This window comes from Caretta caretta, chromosome 3 (assembly GCF_965140235.1).
Source record: "Caretta caretta isolate rCarCar2 chromosome 3, rCarCar1.hap1, whole genome shotgun sequence".
NCBI classification, from domain to species: Eukaryota; Metazoa; Chordata; order Testudines; family Cheloniidae; genus Caretta; species Caretta caretta.
In genome coordinates, this window is record NC_134208.1 from 36,338,450 (window position 1) to 36,363,535 (window position 25,086).

Sequence of the window (25,086 nt, forward strand, 5' to 3'; positions counted from 1 at the left end):
TAGTTCCTCCTTCTGTAGTGTGCTTTTATAAAGTGTTTAGTTTAATGAAATTGCTTAAGATATGAACAATTAAACTGTTTATTCAGTCATTCTTGCACTTTACAGCTGGAATTCTGGGAACTCAAAAATAACATCTTTGCCAGTGAGCTTCTTGTAGACACCAGAAAATGTTTCCACCTGGAAAGAAAAAGTCAAGTATAACAGCATTAGTTTACTTTCTATAAGTTTTCTAAAAGCTGCATGTTCTGCTGTATAGTTCAGACATAATTTTATATATTATGTTTCAAGTTGCACCCCGCATGGTTTCTCCTCAGTAATTGTCTAGAGACTGAGAAGTTATAGGAATATAAAGGATGCTGCCCTCATCAGCTCTAGAACCAGGGACAGGCTTGCTCTTCAACACTGTGGAAGGGGATTGTACATCACTGCACTTAGGGCTATACTCCCATATACCAGTTGGACAGACCCACAAGTAACCTCAACGGATGACTATGTTGAAGATGACAGATTCATTCAGGAACTGATTCAGTCCAGCATTCAAAACTCATTTTATTCCAAGTTTAATTTGGCTAGTTTCTTAAGTTACTGCTAAGAAATCCTATATCAACAGGAAATGATAGGCTTCCCACCTCATTCTGAACAAGTTTTATGTTATGTACCAGCACTAATGAAGCCACATTTCCTGAAAAATTAGACTAAGTGAAATACTAAATTGATGACAATTCTTCCATATTGAGATTACTTCCCAGAATTCTTTATTTGGGAGGTGATAATGTTCTGTAGAACATTAAGACTCAACCCATCAATCATATAGATTTGCCAGCAGAACAGACTCAAAGACTTTCAGAGCTATTCAATCCACAAGGCAGCTGAAGCGAAGTAACAGAGATATGTGGGGGCCCCTACCCCATGATGTAGCTGGTACATTGGCTTTGAAGATCAAGTGTTTCATTATAAATAAGAAACCCATCTTCTACCACTCATACTAAGAGGGAGCAAGTAGGAAAAAGGTCACCACAAATTAGTTAACCAAAAGCAGAGTGTAAAGCAGCCAAGTGCAGTCAAACTAAAGCTTGATTTCAAAACTTCTCTTTGCATCTCCTTAGTCCAAAATGTAATTAAAGATCAGGGCAGAGTTCTCACACTCTTGCCACTGCCAGTTCTGAGTTTTACACTCAACTATATGACTCATCACAATTCCCGTGTTACAGAGAAGAGTATAAAGTTAGTTCCTTACCTTGTGTTCAACATTATTCTGTTGTGCTTTGTCCAAATGGACCTTTATGAGTCTGCTGCCGTCTAGTTTCACGCGGATTCTCTTGCCCACAATTTCACTAGGGAAGACCAGATCTTCGAGAATGGCATCATGCACTGCAGTAAGTGTACGGCTGAAATACAATATTTTCATGAATTAAACCAGTGGTTTTCAAACTTTTGTACTGGTGATCCCTTTCACATAGCAAGCCTCTGAGTGCCACCCCCCTTATAAATTAAAAACACTTTTTTATATATTTAACACCATTATAAATTCTGGATGCACAGCGGGGTTTGGGGTGGCTTGTGACCCCCCCAGGGGTCCCAACCCCCAGTTTGAGAACCCCTGAATTAAACCTTCAAGGGATTGGCAAGCTTAGTCCGATGACTATAAAACATACTTCCCCTATAATCTGCCAGAGAGATACTACCATAATTCTTGGGACAAAGGAATGTATGGGCTGGTAAATAAACAGTAAACATGAATTCCTTACTCCACCATATCAAAAAGTTAGTTGTGACCACGCCACAATTCATCTCAGCAGCTATTCCAGGAGCCAGGGACATGGCAGTACAAAATAAAACTGAGCAGTTTGTAGTGAAAGCGATATTTGAGACTACACTATTTCTATCAATGCTTCACTATTCAGTGTAAGCAAGTTGTATTTACACAAGTTAATAGTGCCACCTGTAAGTGTAATACTTCCTCAAATGAAGAATTTGAGGAATACTACTTTTAAGAGTTCAGAGTGGTAGCCGTGTTAGTCTGTATCAGCAGAAAGAATGAGGAGTACTTGTGGCACCTTGGAGACTAACAATTTTATTGGAGCATAAGCTTTCGTGGGCTAAAGCTCACTTCATCAGATGCATGCAGTGGAAAATACAGTAGGTAAGATTATATATATACACAACACACACACTGGAAAAAAAATGGGGGTTGCCATACCAACTCTTAAGAGTTAGTATGGTATCCCCCATTTTTTCATGTTCTCTGTATATATATATATATATATATATATATATATATATATATATATATAGACAGACACACACACCTTCCTACTGTATTTTCCACTGCATGCATCTGATGAAGTGGGCTTTAGCCCACAAAAGCTAACGCTCAAATAAATTTGTTCGTCTCTAAGGTGCCACAAGTACTCCTCGTTCTTTCTACCTTTAAGAGTGTATTTACTGCATTAGGTTAGGATGTAACAACCGGACATTTCAGCAAAAATATTTGGTTATTCCCCTCCAATGCCCCACTTCTTGCAGTGTTAGAGATGATTCTGTAATGGAACACAGACTCTCATCTAGCAGGTTCCGTAGAACAGTGTTTGCAATTTAAAGGGAATTCTAATGCAAGTTTCCCCCCATACAGCCCTATTGCTGCAGCGTCAGATAGAGTTTTCTACATCTTAAGACCACAAAAATTCCTGTAAGTGCCCTATGAAGTTCTTTGAATGCCAATTTACATATGTTCCAAAACAAAAAAAACCCACAGTATTAAATATTATCTTTAACATTACAATTACAGTGAAATTGATTGTATCCCAGAATGAAACCAACACCAAGTGCAAATCACTCAGTGAATGTAGACAGTAGTCAACAATTTCAGTCAGATCAACTAGTTAGAGAAAAATGTTTAACAGAAGCAAACTGTTGCTTAAATTTGAACTTACAGTACCAAGGACACTTTTTTCCTTTAGAATTTAGCTCTACCCCAAGTCAGAATAAAAAATAATAATAAAAAAATTACCTCCTAGATCACAGCTTCCCATGCAAGCCCAGCCTCCTTCCCCACCCACTCAGGTAGCAAACAAACTACAAAAGTGAGTCTATCCAAAAATTACACAAATAAAAATCAAATCTCTTGGGGCAAAACGTAAGGAAATGTTATATGTATATCCATCAGCACACACACTGTGAATCACCATTCAAATTTTATAATTTTACCTTGCCTAATTAACGCTAACATGCAGTGTTCCCTCTAATTTTTTACATCCATGTGCGGAATGAATTTTGTTATGTGCACCAATACGGAGGTGATGTGTGGCAGGGGTGGGGCTGAGGAGTTCAGAGTGTGGGACGGGCTCAGGGCTGGGGAGTGAGGGCTCTGGCTGGGGTGCAGGTTGCCCCAGGGAGAGAAAGGACTTCCCCAAGCCCTCTCTCATGGCCGCGGCCTGGGGAGAGACGCCTCTTCCTGCCTGCACAGCCCTTGATAGCCTACTGCACAACCACACAGCTTAGAGAGAATTTAGCTAGAACGTAATTCCTGGACTGAATTCTCTGCAGTACAGATGAAGAGTTAGCGTCCATTCCCTAGATGTTCATCTGTTCCAAGGCTAGCATTACAACAGACGAACAAGTTATTGGGAGGAGGGAGGGGAACCCAACCCAATCCACTTAAGTTACTCAGTTTACATACATTGCTTCATTGTTTTGCAAGATGCCCACAATCTTAAGACAGTGGCTGGGCAGACCAGAAAAAGAGAAGTCAGTTATTTGTAATTGCTGCTAGCAAATAGGAAAAAGAAGAGTGCTGGATGTAGATGGAAAGATTAGGAAAACGTGTACTACATTTGGAACGTACTGCCAGTTTCCATGCAAGGCCAAAAATCAGGCAAATCAAGAAATACACCAAAAATCTCAGAATTGACAACTAAGTCAATGTTGTAGAACAGGGGTTGGCAACCTTTCAGAAGTGGCATGCCGAGTCTTCATTTATTCACTTTAATTTAAGATTTTGCGTGCCAATACTACATTTTAATGTTTTTTAGAAGGTCTCTCTATATTATATAATTAAACTATTGTCGTATGTAAACAAGGTTTTCAAAATGTTTAAGCAGCTTTATTTAAAATTAAATTAAAATGCTGATCTTACACCACCAGCCCACTGCCAGTCTGGGGTTCTGTTCACCTAGGCCGGCAGTGGGCTGAGCGGGGCCTGCGGACGGGACCCCGGCTGGCAAGGGGCCGGCAGCCAGAACCCCAGACTGGCAGTGGGCTGAACAGGACCAGTGGCCGGGACACCAGACCAGCAATGGGCTGAGCAGCTCAGCCCGCTGCCGCTCAACCCACTGCTCGTTTGGGGTCCCGGCCCTGTCCGCAAAGAGTAGGTACCTACCTTCTCCCTGGTTCTACCATTCTCTTCCTCTCGCTGCACTGAGATGAGGGTGGGAGTGCGCTGAGAACAGGGCTGGGGGTGAAGAAGCAGGCTGGGGGTTGGGATGCAGGGTCTGGCCAGGAGCTAGAATGAGGGAGGGGGCTCAGGGTTGGGGCAGGAGGTTTGGGTGTGGAGCGCTTACCTGGGCAGCTCCCATTTGGTGCAAGGGGTGCAGGTGGGAATGTGGGGGTGGGGGGGTGCACGCGCACAGGAGCTCCCATTTGGTGCTCAGGGTGGGGATGTGGAGGGTGCAAGAGTCAGGGCATGGGGGAGCTGGGTATGTGTGGGGGGTGCCGGAGTCAGGGCTGTGGTGTGGGGAGGGTGGTGCAGGGGCGAGGGTAGAGGGCTGGGTGTGTGTGAGGAGGGTTCAGAAGTCAGGGCAGAGGACTGGGGAGCGTGGGCTGGGTTTGTGGAGGTGCTCCCAGCCCCCTGCCCTGACCAGGGGGCTGGAGGGGATATGCTTTTCCCTCTCCCCCTCCATAGCAAGGGCTGACCAGCTGCAGGGAGGGAGAGAAGGAGGGGCAGGAACCCAGCATGCGGGGGGAGGGGGGGAAGAGGTTGGGGGAGGGGGAAGCTTGCCGGCCCTGCAAGGAGAGAGCGGTGGGTGGAGAAGAGCAGGCCGGGCCAGATTTTTAATGGCATGTTGCTGGACCCCAGCAGACAGCAGTGTGCCATTAAAAATTGGCTTGCATGCCATAGGTTGCTGACCCCTGTTGTACACAGTCCTCACTGCTATCCCACAGCCATTCTAGAACTGCAAGATTAGAAAGTGACAGTAATAAGTTTTTGAAACACATTGAGGGATTGATTTTGAAGAGAAGCGATCTGAATACTGAAGATGCAAGGAAGTTCGGGGTGGTAAAGGGCACTATTCGTACCTTAAACTTTACATGCTGAAAGGAAGAGTCTTTGCAGAGCCAGTGTCCCAGAATATTTGTCTTGTCATCTTTCTCAGACCCTTTACGTATGATCAAAATGGCTGTCATGCAAGTCATATAAGAGGAATGGCACACATTTCAGCAGCGTAACATTTACTTACCTCCTGGGACGCTTTTGCTTGTTTTTTGTACGGCTTTTCCTTGTTGGTTTGGGCAAAATCCTTCTCTGTGAAAGAAGGTGATATCAAGCCTCATGAAACATTTAGTCAATATCCTCAGAATCAGAGATGTTCAGATTTGAAGTCATAAATATGACTTTCTTTCAAGGGTTACCATTCTCCTGCAGAAGTCCCACAATTGTTTCCACACAGCATCAAGGAATGCTCAGGAAATACCCAAAACCACATTCCAATTGTAGAAGTTGAGCTTTATGATAAAGTCAGTTTCTGTAGTGCATTGCTGCAACCTCTGACAAATTCTCATGCCAAGTATGTTCAGTGGGAAGAAGGAAAGGTTTGGGGAGAACAGTTTGTATTTAACAAAGCTAATAGCCAAGATAATCTGTTCACCCACATCAGGGGGTGGGGGAGCCTTTTTTAGAAATGGTTGCTAAAAAACACTGCAGAAGGTTTTGCCCACCACGATTTCCTGCTAGATTATTCTTGAGATTGTTATTCATCTGCTCCTGGTGTCAGTTCTTTGGACACCTGTGCTATGTCTACATGAGGAAGTTGTAGACGTTTGACTAAAGGGATATTTACACTGCATTTGTTAAACTTCTGCAGACTGTCCCCACATGGACACTTATTTTAGTTTAAAAGTGGGTTACTTTGGTTTAGCTTAAATGGATTCCTAAGTTAGAATGTCCACACAGAAGTCTACAACAGTTTAAAAATCAGCATAAAATATCTCTTTAGTTAAGCAAGTGCAACTCATCATAGGCAGCCTTATCTTATGTTGTGAGAAGATTCATTGTTTAACTAGGAAGGCAGGAGTTCTAGGGTTGGTCTTCACTATGGGGAGATCGATGCTGCTGTAATCAATTCAGCAGGGACTGATTTAGCAGCTATAGCGAAGATCCGCTAAATTGACAGCAAAGCGCTCTCTGGTCGAGCCCAGTACTCCAGCTCTCCAGGAAGAGTAAGGGAAGTCAACCGGAGAGTGTCTCCCATTGACGTAGCGCAGTGACACTGGGGCAAGCTGACCAAAGCTACGTTGATGGAGTATCATATTCATGTAGCTGGAGTATCATAACTTAGGTCGACTTACCCCCATAGTGAAGACAAGCCCGCTGAGCCTTGGCTCCAATATGCAGTATCAGAACTGTCATGCTTGCTATCGCCAAGCCACTACCACTGAAGACAAATGTTCTAAAGTACCCAATGAACAGTAGTATGATTTGTTATATTCCTTTAAAACAAATTTGTCACCCTTTCTATATCATTAAAGATTTCAATAATTAACAATGTTATACATTTGTTATTGTGTTAAGACAAAGCTGGGTGTGAGCTATCACATATGAGTATAAGACATCTGATGTTTAAACTTTGGGCTCTAGAGCCCAAAGTTTAAAATGCAGGACTAGCAGAGACATTTCATTGTGCAGAATATACTCAGTCACATGAATTCAATTCAGGTATTTTGATCCTTTTAAACCACAATACAAAAAATGGATCTCTTCTTCCCTTCACAGGTGAAGTGCAGCCTTCATAACTATTAAAAAAACACACATACATCCATTTAAAGTTACCCTCATGGTAATAAGAACTCCAGGGGCTTGTTCTCTTCCTAATGCTGGCTTCCCATCCATCTATTCCCATCTTAAAAAGCTTTTCTTGGCTTAAACTGAGGGGGATGGGGGGGGAGGTTAAGATTAAAGGAAGTGAGATCTCACTAGCATTGCCCCTTCTTCCTTTTCACTTTAAAAGACAGCAAATAAAACTCACCCTCTCCCTACCATTTGTATTAAAGCTTACTTCTATTCTACTTTCACTGCAGAGTCTGCAAAAATACTATGCTTACATTTTTCCTGCTTAAGTTTCATTACTTCTAGGACTCTACTTCAGCTACATGTTATTTCTCCTTTTCAGAGTACGGTTCGGCCATCCTATATAGTTTTTCTCTAGTGCTTCTTAAAGCAAGCTTCAGAGTAACAGCCGTGTTAGTCTGTATTCGCAAAAAGAAAAGGAGTACTTGTGGCACCTTAGAGACTAACCAATTTATTTGAGCATGAGCTTTCGTGAGCTACAGCTCACTTCATCGGATGCATACCGTGGAAACTGCAGCAGACTTTATATATACACAGAGAATATGAAACAATACCTCCTCCCACCCCACTGTCCTGCTGGTAATAGCTTATCTAAAGTGATCATCAGGTGGGCCATTTCCAGCACAAATCCAGGTTTTCTCACCCTCCACCCCCCCACACAAATTCACTCTCCTGCTGGTGCTAGCCCATCCAAAGTGACAACTCTTTACATAATCAAGTCGGGCTATTTCCTGCACAAATCCAGGTTTTCTGAGACTTATGTATAGCCACAGACTGACAGTGTCTAGAAAGGTATTTGATCTACAGCAAGAACAAACAAACCAACCACACATTCGATACATTTACCTTCCCAGCCCCAACAGGTTCAGGGAACCAATATGCCACATACAGAGTGATAAACCACAAAATAAACTATTTACCTGAGCAATGAACACCACATGCTTGCCGCTGAATTTTTTCTCCAGCTCACGAACTAATCGGACCTGGATCTTCTGGAAAGATTTCAGCTGAGGAACTGGTACAAAGATTATGATTGCTTTTCTACCACCCCCTACTTCAATTTCCTAAGATAGAAGACAAAATATACACTTAAGTTACCTTTGATTTTAAATCCCCTGAACACAGGTCAGCTTTGAAGTAACAGCAAGCACTTTACCAAATCCATTAAACATAATAATAATGGCAGTTTTCTCATCAAGCTTTGTTGCAATGTATTTTGTTACAATTGTAAATTGCTGTATGAAATGAATAGCCTTTTCACCCATTAGGCTAGTATCCCTACATGTCACAATTACAATTCAGATTCACTGACCCTTTCAAACAGGAGAATCTCACAAAAGCAGACATCAATACGTAGACTGAATGGGTCTCCAGTGCAACAGAATTGCATGGGGCTGGTATTGAGATCAAGTTTCAAATAAAATAATGTTGCCCATGGCGTACATGGAAGATAAAAATCAACACAAACAGGTTGATCGCTTAAACACCCTCCACTAACTGTCTTCCACGCAACATCTTCATACAAATAGTCAGGTAGCTTAGTCAGTTACATCTACTGATTTGCCAAGATCCACACTGCTATTTCAATAGTACTTTGTCTCCCTGCAAATACTTTTATAACCGTGGTAACATGATTGTGTCCTGCATGGTTTACCTCCCTAGTATGCGATCAAGTACTAGGAAGTTGATGCTTCCCTCACCAGCCTTACTGCTGGGCACAAGCTTATCCTCCAACATCATGGAATGGGACTCTAGGTCATTACTCTTCAGAGCAGGGGTGAGGAACCTACAGCCCGGGTGCTGGATCGAGCCCCCTGCCTAATTTCATCTGGAAATTTCTCCTGGAAGCGACTGGTATGTCCCTGCGGCCCCCAGGCACAGGTGCATTCAGGGAAGCTCTGTGCCAGTCCCAAGCTCCACCTCCGCAGCTCCCATTGGCTAGGAACTGCAGCCAATGGGAGCTGTGGACGCAGGAAGAGAACACTGCATAGAGCTGCCTGGCTGGGCCTCAGCCTAGGGACATGCCAGTAGCTTCCCGGAGCAGTGCAGAACCAGGGAGCCTGCCTTAGCCCCATCAACCAGGAGCCTCCTGAGGTAAGTGCCACCCAGCCTGAGCCTGCACCCCACCTCCCTGCCCCAGCCTCTTCCCAGAGTCTGCATCCCACATTCCCACCCACAGCCCAACCCTCTGCTCCAGTCCTGAGCCCCCTTCCGCACTCCAAACCTCTTGGCCCCAGCCTAGAGCCCCTTCCTAAACCACAAACCCTTCATCCCCACCCCAGATCTCGCACCCCCTCCCATACCCTGAACCCCTCATTTTTGGCCCCACCCCAGAGCCTAAGCCTCGAGTCTCTGCGCCCCACCCCTGTGCGTGGCCCACACTAATTTTTTTCTGTGGGTCAATTGCCCCTGATAGAAAAAAGGTTCCCCATCTCTGTCTTAGAGCTATGCTCCAAAAAACCACTTGGGTAGAGCCCTCTGAGACCCACCTCACTGGAGGCCCATGTTGGATTTACTAAAATGCATTGTGTCCCTCACTGTTTCAAAATCTGTTCAACAACAGCCCTTCTTATCTCATTAGGAACAGCCCTCTTGGCACAAGTACTGCACTTCCCAAGAGCATGCTTCTTGAGACAGATTCAGGCCCCATTAGAAGTCAGTGTGCACACCCCAGCCACTTGCCTAAAGTCCACAATTCAGTTTGCATCTTCAGATTTGTTTACTGAATTCCAGTCAATATACCTGTATAGACCCCAACAAGTTTGCACAGGTACCATTAGGGACAAAAGAACCTGCATAAGTTTTATTACTGCTTATGTACAAAGATCACTTTGAATCTTAGGTTTGCTTTGCAGGGCTGGCAGAAGAATTTGTAATTTGAACAAATTTTGTTCTGAAATATTTTTTGTTTTAAATATAGACCTCATGCCATTTTAACAATCACATCCTAGACTAAAACTAAACTCTGAAGAGCTGACACTTACTCTGTGACTATGTGAGACTGGTATCTTGATCTACTCCCATTTTATATAGGCCAAGTTAGTGGTTTTTTTTTTTATATAATGACATGAATATTATGAGACATATGTTAGACACCCCAGAGCTGTTCTTTAAAAACAGAACAATTCTAGTCTGCATTTCATTGATGAAGATTCTGCAATTGCAACTTCAGGGTTAGTAAAGCAAGCAAGAAGTCATTTGGATTTTCAGATCCAGTCCTGCAAACTTGGTCTGGGAAGTTAGAAATAGGTTTTATACTTGTTAAATTTGATCAGTTTATCTGGAGTCAGAATTGTGGAAGCTCTAATGGCATTTTTTACAGTCACTTTTAAGACTAGAACTGTATTTTAAATAAAAAATAAAATTGGCAGTCAGCTCCAATAAGCAGGGTTACAAAGCTTGATGTCTGCCTCCTCCCGTTAAGTCACAACAGTATCCAGCAAGACAATCCCATGAAATCTTGCATTCATCTTTAATTCAAACTTTTTGACCACTTGTCACATGGCATATTAATATCCATTTAAGATAGATATCAACATACAGAATTGTCAGTTAGCAACAAAGTCAGTCACCTTTTTTGGATGGGGTGCACGTTTTTTGAAACCTACCTTAGCTGCTGTGATGTTCAACTCTCTCAGCTGAGCTTTTAAGTCAGAGTTCATCTCCAACTCCAGGAGAGCCTACAGAGAAGAATCAGAGAGAACAGTTTTGATTACTGTCAGTTTTAAGTTACATCCTTTTACTTTCTGATGCATTTGTGTACATGCACTAGTTTGCTAAACACTAATCAATCATCTGCTATAAACGGTCTATATATATTTGTTTCCAAGCATAAACTGATCCATGGGGTCAAGAACACACACCCTAACCCTCACCACCCAAAATGCATACATCATTCACTGCAAAAAGAAAAGGAGTACTTGTGGCACCTTAGAGACTAACCAATTTATTTGAGCACGAGCTTTTGTGAGCTACAGCTCACTTCATCGGATGCATACCGTGAAAACTGCAGCAGACTTTATATACACACAGAGAATATGAAACAATACCTCCTCCCACCCCACTGTCCTGCTGGTAATAGCTTATCTAAAGTGATCATCAAGTTGGGCCATTTCCAGCACAAATCCAGGTTTTCTCACCCTCCACCCCCCCACACACAAATTCACTCTCCTGCTGGTAATAGCCCATTCACTGCATGACTGACCAGTTCTTACACTTCCCTCTGAAGCATAAGGTATTTGCTACCATCAGAAGCAGAATATGAAGCAAAAATCTGCAATTCCTATATTCCTTAGGAAACTGAGACTTATTCAGGCAGTTTAACTTCAGTTTTGAATCAAGCTAGGATTATACCTGTGCTTTCATTAGTTCACGTTATTAGGGGATAGTGGAGTTAAACTAACATACCTGGGAAATACCAGACTCGAATTCATCTGGCTTCTCACCATTGGGCTTCACAATCTTCGCGCTAGAACTGAACATGGCCTTTCTGCAACCCAAAGAACAGAAACATCTCAGTTGTCAGCAGACACATGACTACTAGCCACAATGCACAGCCAAGGGCTTTCTGTTAGTTGGACACAGCAAAGATTTAGGCCCTTCATCCGTCTCACTAGGCAAATCATCTTTGTGTCAGCCCTGAGAGGAGAGGTGAGACGCTTCACAAGCCGCGCACAGTTCAAAGCGGTCACATGGGGAAAAGCGAGCAGTGGAGTCCCAGAAGTCAGACGTCTCTGGGATCAGGCTCCTGACAGAAGCCACGCCACGCTGCAGAAGCCACGGCCTCTTCGAGCGGGGCGGGTCGGAGGGCTGCTCCCTTCCCCCCGCTGCCAGAGCCCGGCAGGAGCCCACACGCTGAGCCCATCATTTACTGGGGCGGCCTCTGTACGGAGAAGCCGTAGGGATCCCGGGCCTGGACAGAGGCCACGGGGCCCCGGCTCAGAAGCCCCACAGCCGCGACCCCCGGGCCCGGACGGAGGCCCCAGCTCTGCCCGGAGGAGACAGGCTCCGCGGGGCCGGGTGCCCCCTGGCTCCAGGCGGGGTGCGCCGGGTTCCTGAGCGGCCATCGGGCCGCGGGAGGCCGCTAATCGGACACATCCCCAACCGACCCCTCCGGGCCGAGGGGCTGGTGCCCGCTCGGCGCGGTATTGCGGGGACAGCGGCTAAAACGCGATTCCGCGTCGGCGGCCCTAGCACCTACCTCTCACAGCGCCGGCCTAGGAAGAGGGAGAGCTCTCGCGAGAACCGCTCAGGTCCCTGCCCGGGAAGGACTCGCCCCGCCCACACAGACCTGAAGCCAAACCCGGAAGAGGGGCAGTCCGACCTATAGCGTCCCGAGCCACTTCCGCCAGAGTGAAGCCGAACAGGGGGATTCAGCTATTGGCATGGGCGCTAACTAGTGTTGTCCTAGCCGGCTCAGGCGAGCGTGGCTCTAGGATGAAGCCGTGGAAAAGAGGATGCAGGATGACGCATGCGCAGTCGCCTTGCCATAGCACTATAGTGGCACGGGGCGCATGTGTGCGGTTCAGAGTAGCACCTCTTAATGTTACCAAGTTAAGGGGTGTGTGGAAGATGGGTGGAAGGCTCCTCTTTTCTGTCTGCAGGTGGCCATGTGGAGCTGCCAGGGCCGGGCCATTCTTGTGCTATGTTCTTTTTCTGGCCCTTCAGCAGATTTAAGTTTCTTCTATAATTTTATGTTAATTCAAGCCCGTTTTATGCTCCTAGTCTACAGTGTTCTCTGTTACAGCTGTTCCACTGTGAATAAATTGTATATGAAGTTATTGGAGCAGGGAAACTGAATCCTGGGTCTCCCACCTCCCAGATGAGTGCTTTATCCATGAAGCTACAGAGTTGCTCTTTCATCCAGTGACTTAATTTAATCCACAGTGGAACAACTTCAAGAGGAGAGACTAAAGGACCCCCACCGCAACAAAATAACCCATAGCTCAATGGTTAGAGCATTGAGATGTTGGAAAGTGTGATGGTACCCATGGTTGTGTGGCACTTCCTTACTATCTGCTTTCAGCCTTCCTTGTCTGTGCCTACTGTGGGTCAGTTCCCCCTTGCCTTCCAAGCCTCCAGAAGTCAGCCCTAGCTCTCTACAGATTAACAATAGGTGCACACCAAACCCTGAGCCATAGATGCTGAAACTAGGGGTGGAGGGGTGATGGCACACCCCCCAGCTTGAAGTGGTTTACATCACATAACAGGGTTTAAAGTTTGGGTCAATGGCTCTCAGCAGTCCCATTACAAAAGTTGTTCCAGCAGCCCTACTCGGAGTACTCTGAGCATCCATCTAAACTATACAAAACCAGTTCCACTAGACACTCACAGATCTGCTACTCCCAAAGGAACAGTACACCTCAGTTTGCCAGTTACACCTCAAGATCATCGTTCCACTCCACACACAGCGCTTAAACATACTTCTTGTTTTTATTATAAACATATCTAATAGATTCAAGAAGCAGCATATTGATGGAAGTATTGAAAACTAACTACATATAAAATAAAATTATAATATGCATTCTAGAACTTAGTATTGCTCACTAACGCCTTTCAGCCAGGTAGGCTGTGATCTCTTTATCATCATGAAACAAGCCATTCTCTCAGCCTGTCCCCTCAGTAAAGGATGCAGAGTATAGCCTGTACCTACAGTTATAGTCCAAAAATCCATTGTCTTATCTTATAAAGAGGGCTCCTTCCTCCTGGTTTAATTCTTCTGTAAGAACTTCCAGAAAGGGAATTTACAATACCTTCATCAGCATTAGGCTCAGACTGTAAATGGCTGTCTATTGTGAACCATACAATACTCAATTTCCATGTAGTCAGACAAATAGATAAACATCTCTTGCCTGAAAGAAGGCTGTTTTTCTCATCTTTTGATGACCAGCCCCATCACAGACCTTAATAACATTTCACATAACTCCTTATATATTATCTATCCATACATTTTGCAAGTATTAGCCTATATCTTACTGATCATCCTTTCAGTAGACATCTTTCATGAAGTTCTTTGGCTAACTATGTAGATGATCCCTGTAACCCTTATGCACCCCTGTGCCCTCTGCCAGTTGACACTAAGAAGTCCCTGGGTTACAGGTCCCCGTTCAAATCCTCTCCCTCTCTCTGGGGACTTGAACCAGAGGTCTTCCACATCCCAGCCAAGTATACTAGCCATTGAGCTGAAAGTTAAAAGGAAAGGTCTCCCCATTCTGCATACATTCATCTATAAGTGAGCTTGGGGCCCCAGCAGTGAGTTAGGTGGAAGACTGCCTATCTTCCCATGGTTCATGTAACGCTCTGAAGCTTGGACACCTAGATCCCTGTTGTGGTGCTCCAGTGTGCATACTCAGAAGAAGAAACACAGGCACCTAGGGAACTTGTACTGCAAAAGTTTAGGTGCTGAGTGAATTTAGACACCTACAGGGTTTGATGGCAGCTGAGTGGGGGCTTTGTGAATGCCAGTGGGGCCTGGTTCTAGGACTTAAGTGCCTAAAGTGGCAGTTAGACACCTAAATCCTTTTGTGAATCAAGCCCTTAGTCCTCACAACAGAAATGGGATATTTGAATACCTCATTTTACAGGAGGAAAACAGAGAAGGAACAAGGAAGTCAAGTGACTTCTCAAAGTCACAATAAGTCAATTATAGAAACTTGAGTATAACTCCGCTATTTCTAGTTCCCAGTCCTATGATTATTCCTCTAAGCAAACTAATGCTTCTTTGGTATTAAGAGCTCCTAGAATAGCTCTCCATGATCATATAGTAGTACAATTTTCCATGCAAGAAACAGAGCCCACCAGTATGAAGGTATATACATAATTTTTTAAAGAAAATACTAAGTGATAGCAATTGCACCCATGACGTGTATTAGTTGTCAAATTGAAAATTCAAAACCAGAAAGCCTTTTCTTTTAGAAGATCTCTGAGAAAGGTGTCCCCAGAAGCAGGTAAATATGGTGGCTTCTTTTCCTCAGTTTTTGACTATTTCAGTAATGATATAACACTTGCCATCATAGTAACTAAATGTATACCTGCATAGTTATTCTGCAATACACCAAGTGACAGTCCTGAGGTTGTAAGAGACTATTTAATTCCTGAATAGCTTAAAATAAGATGCATTTAGTTTCTTGAAGACTTTATTAAGGGGATATTTTTACCCATCCTAGGGAACAAATTTTAAGTTCAGTTTAAACATGCTCCAAGCCAATGCATTATCTAACACAGATTATCCTCCCTGCTCCCCTCCCACCCATCAACTCTGACCAACCAAATGTTGTCAGTAATAATTTTAGCTAAACAGAATTTACAATAAATTTTAGTATGGATCTGTATGATAGGGGGAGGGAAGCCCCTAAAAGGGCAGAAACTCAAGACTAGGAGTACTTGTGGCACCTTAGAGACTAACAAATTTATTCACTATTTTTTCTGCCTATTTCTCCTTCTTTTTGTTTGCATCATTCCCTCAGCTATATGAAAACCTTATTCTTTCTCCAGACTTCAAGTAAAAGAAAAACCATAAATAAAATTTCATTAAAATTAAATAGACAGAACTGAAGGGATAGCCTATATGTTTGAGTTTAAGAAAGGAAAAGATTTTAAAAAATATTTTGAAAACTTACCTAGTGTAAAATCAAGGCCAAACTAAACCCAATAGTGCAGTTTAAAGAGAATTTGAATAAAAGGGGTAGTAAAACATGGCTGAATTTATAGCAGAGAGTTCTGCAGTCACAGTGCCCCCACAGGAAACTTAACTCTTTAATGTGCTGGTTTTCTCTCATTACCACTTTTAATATACTGACTTTGGCCCTGATCCTGCAAAGACATACACATGTGCTTGTCTTGATTTTAGCCCTGTGACTATTCTCATTAACTTCACTGGGACTACTCACAGCGTGTAAACTTAAACATGTGCTTAAATCTTTGCAGAGTCAGGTCCTTGTGGGTATGAGTGAGAGAAATATTGTATCTGTTAGTACAGCAGCTTCTGGAGAAACAGGGTAACTTTTGTGTGTCTGTGTGCAAATTTTAGTTTAAATTTTCCCTGTTTTTATATTAAAATAACTTTTAGATTAAAACATTTCTGACCAGCTCTACTACTAGTGGATGGCCTACTGAGCAAATACATTAGCAGCTACTGCTACTACAAAAAAAAGTTCTTTTAGTTCAAGTAATAGAAGCCTGAGCGTAGAGGGCTTAAGCATGAGAGGTTTAGTCCTTACTCTGCAGGGGACATGTGATATATATATATATATATATATATATACAGTAATTATGTCTGTTTTATGCAGCATATGGATTAATTATAGATTGCTGCCCGATCGCTGAACTCTTGTGAATCACAGAAGCTCAGGCTTTATCTAACCAAGGAGAGGCTTTGGCCTTGATCCTGCAATGAGATCTGTGCAGTGTACTGTGGTAGACATCTGGAGCCCCACCGAAGTCAGTAGAGATCATGCCTTTGTGTGAATGAGAGAGCATGTGATGTTGCAATCTAGCAACTGGCCCACAGAGAGGATAAATAACTTGCTACTACTATCACCAGATAAAGAAATTCTCTTTTGGATCAACTAATAGCAGCCTGTGTTTCTGGAGCTGTATTTCAGGGGATTCTAGACCCCAGTCCCTATGTGTGTGTCTTATTTGATTGGTTTCAGAGTAACAGCCGTGTTAGTCTGTATTCGCAAAAAGAAAAGGAGTACTTGTGGTACCTTAGAGACTAACCAATTTATCTGAGCATAAGCTTTCGTGAGCTACAGCTCACTTCATCGGATGTCTACTGTGGAAAGTGTAGAAGATCTTTTTATATACACACAAAGCATGAAAAAATACCTCCTCCCACACCACTCTCCTGCTGGTAATAGCTTATCTAAAGTGATCACTCTCCTTACAATGTGTATGATAATCAAGGTGGGCCATTTCCAGCACAAATCCAGGGTTTAACAAGAGTGTCTGAGGAGGGGGGGGGGTAGGAAAAAACAAGGGGAAATAGGTTACCTTGCATAATGACTTAGCCACTCCCAGTCTCTATTCAAGCCTAAGTTAATTGTATCCAATTTGCAAATGAATTCCAATTCAACAGTTTCTCGCTGGAGTCTGGATTTGAAGTTTTTTTGTTGTAATATAGCAACTTTCATGTCTGTAATCGCGTGACCAGAGAGATTGAAGTGTTCTCCGACTGGTTTATGAATGTTATAATTCTTGACATCTGATTTGTGACCATTTATTCTTTTACATAGAGACTGTCCAGTTTGACCAATGTACTTGGCAGAGGGGCATTGCTGGCACATGATGGCATATATCACATTGGTGGATGTGCAGGTGAACGAGCCTCTGATAGTGTGGCTGATGTTATTAGGCCCTGTGATGGTGTCCCCTGAATAGATATGTGGGCACAATTGGCAACGGGCTTTGTTGCAAGGATAGGTTCCTGGGTTAGTGGTTCTGTTGTGTGGTATGTGGTTGCTGGTGAGTATTTGCTTCAGGTTGGGGGGCTGTCTGTAGGCAAGGACTGGCCTGTCTCCCAAGATTTGTGAGAGTGTTGGGTCATCCTTCAGGATAAGTTGTAGATCCTTAATAATACGTTGGAGGGCTTTTAGTTGCGGGTTGAAGGTGACGGCTAGTGGCGTTCTGTTATTTTCTTTGTTAGGCCTGTCCTGTAGTAGGTGACTTCTGGGAACTCTTCTGGCTCTATCAATCTGTTTCTTCACTTCCGCAGGTGGGTATTGTAGTTTTAAGAATGCTTGATAGAGATCTTATAGGTGTTTGTCTCTGTCTGAGGGGTTGGAGCAAATGCGGTTGTATCGCAGAGCTTGGCTGTGGACGATGGATCGTGTGGTGTGGTCAGGGTGAAAGCTGGAGGCATGTAGGTAGGAATAGCGGTCAGTAGGTTTCCGGTATAGGGTGGTGTTTATGTGACCATCGTTTATTAGCACTGTAGTGTCCAGGAAGTGGATCTCTTGTGTGGACTGGACCAGGCTGAGGTTGATGGTGGGATGGAAATTATTGAAATCATGGTGGAATTCCTCAAGGGCTTCTTTTCTATGGGTCCAGATGATGAAGATGTCATCAATGTAGCGCAAGTAGAGTAGGGGCGTTAGGGGACAAGAGCTGAGGAAGCGTTGTTCTAAGTCAGCCATAAAAATGTTGACATACTGTGGGGCCATGCGGGTACCTATAGCAGTGCCGCTGATCTGAAGGTATACATTGTCCCCAAATGTAAAATAGTTATGGGTACAAAGTCAGAAAGTTCAGCCACCAGGTTAGCCGTGACATTGTCGGGGATAGTGTTCTTGACGGCTTGTAGTCCATCTTTGTGTGGAATGTTGGTGTAGAGGGCTTCTACATCCATTGTGGCCAGGATGGTGTTATCAGGAAGATCACCGATGGATTGTAGTTTCCTCAGGAAGTCATTGGTGTCTCGAAGGTAGCTGGGAGTGCTGGTAGCGTAGGGCCTGAGGAGGGAGTCTACATAGCGAGACAATCCTGCTGTCAGGGTGCCAATGCCTGAGATGATTGATTTGATTGATATAGTTGTTTCAGTGACTTAAGAACTTGTGCTGTTACACACTTGTGATAGAAGGAGAAAGCAGGGAAGTGCCCCGAAAAGCTCTGATTTATTCTCTAGTTTTTGTTTCCCTGTTTCCCACATGTGGGACCTTTGACATGTATTAGAAAGTCTAATGATATATTAGGGCCTTCACAGCTGGAGAGGGTTATGCCTACGACTAGTAGAAGATCATTTGAGTGAAAAGAAAATTGCAGATCTCTCTGTTTTAGAGCCTTGTGTAATATTTGACCTTTTCAATGGAAACGAATACCTATGCTTTGTAGAAAAACTGTCCCCATACAAATTACAGCAGTACAAAAGGTGTAACCTCTACCTCCCATGCCTCAGTTCATCTCAATATAACCTGTCAAGCACTGACAATTTCTCAGTTGCATTAGCACTGGTGTGTCAACTATGGAAGGCATAAGAGTAGACTGGCTGCCACACTGATATGAAGACCAGGGTTAGACAAAACAGTGGTAAGAAAAAATGCTGGAAGTACTGTTTTCCATACTTTGTTAAACACCTTAATCTGGGAGCCATTTATAACATTTCTGGCAAAAAAACAATGGATCACCCCCAGATTAAGACTGCAGCTATATTGCAATTGTAGCTGCATCAGGGGCCTCACTTCAAAGCTTTCAAACTTTAGCCTACTTAGGGAACACAGTTAAGGTCTCTCACCTATATTACAAACTAAAACTGTGCTGTAACTATGCAGGGAAGGGAAGAACTCTGGTAATTAGCTCCCGTGACTTTAGAGAGGCAAGGTGGGTGAGGTAGTATCTTTTATTGGAACCAACTTCTGTTGGTGAGAGAGACAAACTTTTGAGCCACATAGAGTTCTTCTTCAGGTTCTGGAAAAGTACTCCAAGCACCACAGCTCAATGTAAGGTGGAACAGATTGTTCAGAATCAGTGGCAGATTAGCCACTGGGCCAACTGTGTCCATGCCTAGGGGCCCCAGGCAGTTGGGTGCCCCTGGAAAAACAGATGCCCCAATCTGCTCCACCTCTCCTCCCTGGCAGGAGTGCCAAGGGGAGCTGTTAGGGGCTATTCCTTCACCCACTCACTTCCCTGGTCCTTCTTGCATGAACAGAGAGCAACAATGTCCAAAGGTACAAACAATTTGATGTTTATTGGGGTGAACTTCCAGCAAACAATGATTCCAATTTCCTTCCTTAGTGTCCCCCTTCCAGCTCTGACACTACAGAACCTTGCCTGTATCCCTGTTCCTATTCCCCACCCCCTTCTTCCTCATTGACTGCAGATTATATAGTAAAAGTTGAGTTCTGCTTAGCTATACTTTAACCAATCACTTTGCTGAAATTTAAGTAACCAATCCTAACATATTGTAACATGATTATGTAACCAATTATATCCCACCACCTTAATTAGTTTACACCCAGCAAAATTAATTATACAGCAGACAGAAACAATCACAGAACCAGACAGAGATTACATAGACAAACAATAGGGAAAGGGGGACTACAGTGATAGAATAACAAAGAAATGAGGATTTCACATCCCAGCTATTGATAAGTGAGCTCTTGGCAGACAGGATGCTATCAAACTAAGCTTCCTTTTACATTTTCTAGGCACTTCTCTTTCTCTGGAGGGGATAGGCATTATCAGGACAGAATTGTATTGCTAACAGCCCAATAGCACCTGATTTCAATGTGACTAGTTTGGAATGTGAGGATGTGACCGTTCGCTTCCCAGTTTATGGCTGCCTCTGCTGCTTAGCCAGAGACCTTACCTAAGAACAGGGTCTCAGACCGTCACAGTGAGAAAAGTCAGACAGTGATTTTGATTCTTTCTTTTGTACCTCTATAACTAGCTAAATGATAAACATATACCTAAATTCTTAAAGAATAGGCCTTTGCAGACAGGCTTGAATATCTATATCCTAACAAGAGCAGAGCAAGCCCCTGTGCCCCAACCGCATTTCCCAGCAGGAGCACGGAGCGGGGCGGGGGAACAGAGGGAGGACTGCAGGCAGAAGGGGTGGGGAGAGGCCCCCACTTGCTCTGGCCAAGGGCCCCACAAACCCCTAATCCCCCTCTGTTTAGCATAAGCACATATTTTAAGGCAGTGGTTCTCAACCATGGGTCAGCAGCTCCCTGGGGAGCTGGGAGCCAGTTTCAGGGAGTCCGCGAGCTGCGGTGCCCTGTGAGGCAGAAGCCCTGAGCCCATGAGCGGAGTTGGACGGGCACATGGGGGGCATTGCCCCCCCAAACTGCAGAGCCCTAACCAGAGCAGGCAGTCCCAGGGACAGCTCCACACTTCCCCCTTGCCTCCTCTCCTCCACTTCCCCAGGGCCCCGTCTCGCAGCCAGGTCAGAGGCCAGAAGCTGGAGCCAGGCATTGTGGGGCGGCTGCTGCTCTTGCTGGTGCCATGGAGCGGTCAGCCACCTCCTCTGTCTGCTGCTGGTGCTCCGGCTCAAGGGATGCAGCTGCTCCTCAGCTCCCAGGCTCCTTTGACTGCTTGTGCAGCAGATAAGAGCTGCCTGGTGGGGAGAACCGGCTCCAGGGCTGGCAGGAGGGGGTCCTCCAGCCCCTAGCTACCCTGTTCCTGTATCCTGAGCTACCCGCACACAGCCCTTAGCTACTCCTCTCCCTGCATGCTGAGCTACCCCACTCCCTGCACCCTGAACTACCCCCATGCCTGCACACACCCTCTAGCTCAGAGGTTTTCAACCATTTTCTTTCTGAGGCCACCACAACATGTTATAAAAACTCCATGACCCACTGTGCCACAACAACTGGTTTTCTGCATATAAAAGACAGGGCCGGTATTAAGGAGTATCAAGCATGGCAATTGCCTGAGGCCCTATGACACAACACTATGTTGCTCAGGCTTCTACTTCAGCTACAAGTGACAGGGCTTAGGGCTTCAGCCCTGAATGGTGTGGGTTTGGCTTTCTGCTCTGGGCCCCAGCAAGTCTAATGCTGGCCCTGCTTGACAGACCCCCTGAAACCTGCTCGTGGCCCCCCTGGGAGCCCTGGACCTCTGGCTGAGAACCACTGCCCTAGCTATCCCTTCCTGCACCTGAGCTACCCGCACACAGCCCTTAAGCTACCCCTCTCCCTGCACCCTGAGCTACCCTCCCCACCTGCACACAGCCCCTAGCAACCCTACTCATTACACCCTGAGGTACCCCCACAACTGCACACAGCCCCTAGCTCCCCCTCCCTGCATGCTGAGCTACTCCCTGCCTACACACAGTCCCTTGCTACCCCCTCCCTGTATCCTGAGCTACCCACCCCTGCTTGCTCACAGCCCCAGCTATCCCCTGCCTGCATTCTGAGTGATTTTTAAACTTTTTGAGCTGAGCTTCTCCCTTTCAGTTATAATTTTTGGTTGTTCTGCCCCCCAGCCCAACAGGCTAGATGGCCTGCTGAGGTGAGTCAGGGAGTGGAGGTGGCGATCCCTCCCTGGGCCCTGTTGTGCAGAGCTGGCCTCCCAAAATAGAAGTCAAACTACATCTACGGAGGGCACCCCCATGTCTAGCGCCCCACAGGGCTAAAGCCCCAAGCCCCTCCATAGATGTGGGACCTAGGGATGTGGGGGTGCTGCAGCACCCCAGGTTTTATGTGGGGCTCTGCTCCCGGCCCCACATGCAGGGTCCCAGTCCCACGCCTGGGGTTCTGCTTCTGTCCCCCAATGCGGGGTCCCAGCTGCCAGCCCCGAGACAAGGATTCAGCTCCTGGCCCCACATGCAGGGTCCCAGCCCCGCACCTGGGGCTCTGCTCCCTGCCCCACACATGTGGTCCCAGTCCCGCACATACGGGGTCCCAGCTGCTGGCCTGACGCCCACTCCCAACCTCAACCCCCTTACCTCTATCGGGGTCCCCCATTCCCATAGACATGGCCCTGCTCCCAGACCCACCGCTGGAGGGAAGGGGGAGGGGTTGTTTTTCCCCACTAGTAAAAGTGTTCCAGCGCCACTTTTCCCCTCCCCGCCCGGTAGCTGGAGCCCAGACACCCCCTGCCACAGGGCTAGCATGTTTGGGGACATAGGCACCCGACCCCCATTCCGCCCCCGCCCCCATTCCGCCCCCGCCCCCATTCCAACCTCTTCCTCAAAGTCCCTGCCCCAACTCCACCCCATCCCTGCCTCCATTCCAACCCCTTCCCCAAAATCCCCACTCCCTCTCTGCCCCTATTCCAACCCCTTCCCAAAATCCCTGCCCTGGCCCCACCTCTTCCCCTGAGCGCGTAGCATTCCCGCTCCTCCCCCCTCCCTCCCAGAGCTTGTTACGCTGCGAAACAGCTGTTTTGCAGCGGCAAGCGCTGGGAGAAGTGGGGACACGGCGCGTTCAGGGGAGGAGGCGGAGGTGAGGGGGGGCGGTGAGGGGAGCTTGGCTGCCGGTGGGTGCAGAACACCCACCAATTTTTCCCCGTGGGTGCTCTAGCCCCGGAGCACCCACAGAGTCGGCGCCTATGTTTGAAGGGACTCAGAAAGAAAAAGGTTGAGGACCGTGTTCTAAGGGATCATTCAAGGTAGAGTGGCTCAAAAGCTTGTCTCTTTTACCCAGCAGTTCTCAAACTGTGGCTCAGGATCCCAAAGTGGGTCATGACCCCATTTTAATGGGGTCTCCAGGCCTGGCATTAGACTTGCTGGGGGCCTGGGGCTGAAGTCAAAACCTGAGCCCCCCCGACCTGGGGCTGAAGGCGGCATTCTGGCTCAGGTTTCGGTTCCCCCCAACTGGGGTCATGTAGTAATTTTTGTTGTCAGAAGGGGGTTGTGATGCAATGAAGTCTGAGAACCGCTGCCAACAGAAGTTGGTCCAATGAAAGATATTACCTCATCCACTTTCTCTCTCTACTATCCTGGGACCTACACAGCTATATCTCCCCTGATTTTGTCATACTTTCTGGTATAGATGGGGACTAAATGATTCCTATTATACTTCTCTGTGAGTCCTGTCACTTAATGCATATAGTGTGAGTTATGTCACCTGGAATGCCTTCTCTGGATTGCGTCATCAACACTGAGCTTCTTTTGAAAATCTCCACAAACCCACCAGTGGTATGACAACCATGGGAAAGCTGGTGTAAACTAGCCACTGGCATTTTTACTTCCTACGCAGCAGTGCTAGAGGACAAAGTACAGTAGCAAAAATGCCAGTTTCCATCGACATTAGTACTCCCATTTTTTCTGTCACTGCAGCGCTACAGCAATGCTAGGAATATTTCAGAAGAAAATCCATGTAGATGAAGCAAAAGTGATGGAATTATTTGATTACCTGCAGCTTCAGTGTTATTGACAGAGAGGAACAAAGGTGAATGTGGATGGCATTCAATGGACCTCAAAGTCATTTTTCTCTGTCTTTGAATCTGAGCTCAGTATGTTGGTCATGACAGTAGAAGAGTTACTGATCAGTCCTTGCATGTAAATTGAATTTATGGACCTGTCTGTTCAACCCAAGAATTAATTAGATGAATTTAACAGGAGGTCTTTTCTCTCCCCTTCATTTATTGCTGGTCGCTCTTTTATTATCTATTGCCCAAAAGAGAATATAAATAAAATGAATGTGAAAACCTTCTGCTATAGCAAGCCTTTAATTAAAGGAAAAGCTAAGCAAGGACAGTCACGCACAATATGCTGCAAATCCAAAGAGTAAAAAATGCTGAGAATCTCAGTAAAAACCTTGAGAACGTTAATATCTTAATGAAAATAAATATAAATGAATAAGCCTTGGGTGAAAATACCAAAAGCAGCCATTTTCTTAATGGGTATAATGCAGAGTGTCACCAATAAATCGTCAGAAGTAAGAAAAATGCCATAGTTGTTATATTTTCATGGGACTCAGACCAAATCAATTATCCTTTCACCCCAATGCCTGTCAAAAATATACATATCTTAATTTGGGTAAGAAAATGGTAATGCTGATTGGCAAGCATATTAAGGATGTGGTGAAATCTAAAATCACTCCCTCTCGGTTGAAGGCAAAATTGATGTCAAAGGGGTCCATAGTCTTTGTATTTTACTAAACTTATTGCTGCCCCTGGATTTCCAGAGTGGGGCCAGGAACACTTACTTTCATCTTTGTCTGGCCAACTATGCACAGAGAGGTTTCAAGGGCAGCAGCTAGGGAAGTAAAATGCAAGAGTCACAGTTTGATGAAGTGAGCTGTAGCTCACGAAAGCTCATGCTCAAATAAATTGGTTAGTCTCTAAGGTGCCACAAGTACTCCTTTTCTTTTTACAGTTTGTAATGAACGTGGAACCCACGTGTGACAATTTAAGGAATCAGTCTATGTACCATTTATGGATTTTGTGTGGGATTTTGAACTCTGTATCTATCTTTATTAAGCTGCAAACTCAATTTTGACTGTAAGGATGCTCTTCGTGCTCTGTCTTTTTACCTCCCTCTTGGGATGAAATCCGAAGGGGTGATAAGTGGCCACGCAGGGCTAACAATGGAGAAACATTTAACCATGACCGACCTCTATTCAAAGGGGAGCCCCTTC

General features: G+C 45.2%; 1 protein-coding gene and 1 non-coding gene across 2 annotated transcripts; both read right to left on the bottom strand.

Moving 5' to 3' along the window:
• Nucleotides 1-60: 60 nt before the first annotated feature.
• Nucleotides 61-12,339, bottom strand: RPS7 (ribosomal protein S7). Its single transcript, XM_048845434.2, has 7 exons — nucleotides 12,264-12,339; nucleotides 11,471-11,552; nucleotides 10,672-10,743; nucleotides 7,984-8,127; nucleotides 5,457-5,521; nucleotides 1,238-1,388; nucleotides 61-177 (listed from the first exon to the last, which is right to left on the bottom strand). Exons 2-7 carry the CDS (start codon nucleotides 11,543-11,545, stop codon nucleotides 100-102), a joined length of 585 nt encoding a protein of 194 aa, XP_048701391.1. The 5' UTR covers nucleotides 11,546-11,552; nucleotides 12,264-12,339; the 3' UTR covers nucleotides 61-99.
• On the bottom strand, nucleotides 287-498 carry LOC125635031 (small nucleolar RNA SNORA73 family). The gene has a single exon (XR_007356127.2). It is a non-coding gene; the product is annotated as a small nucleolar RNA SNORA73 family (small nucleolar RNA).
• Nucleotides 12,340-25,086: the final 12,747 nt, after the last annotated feature.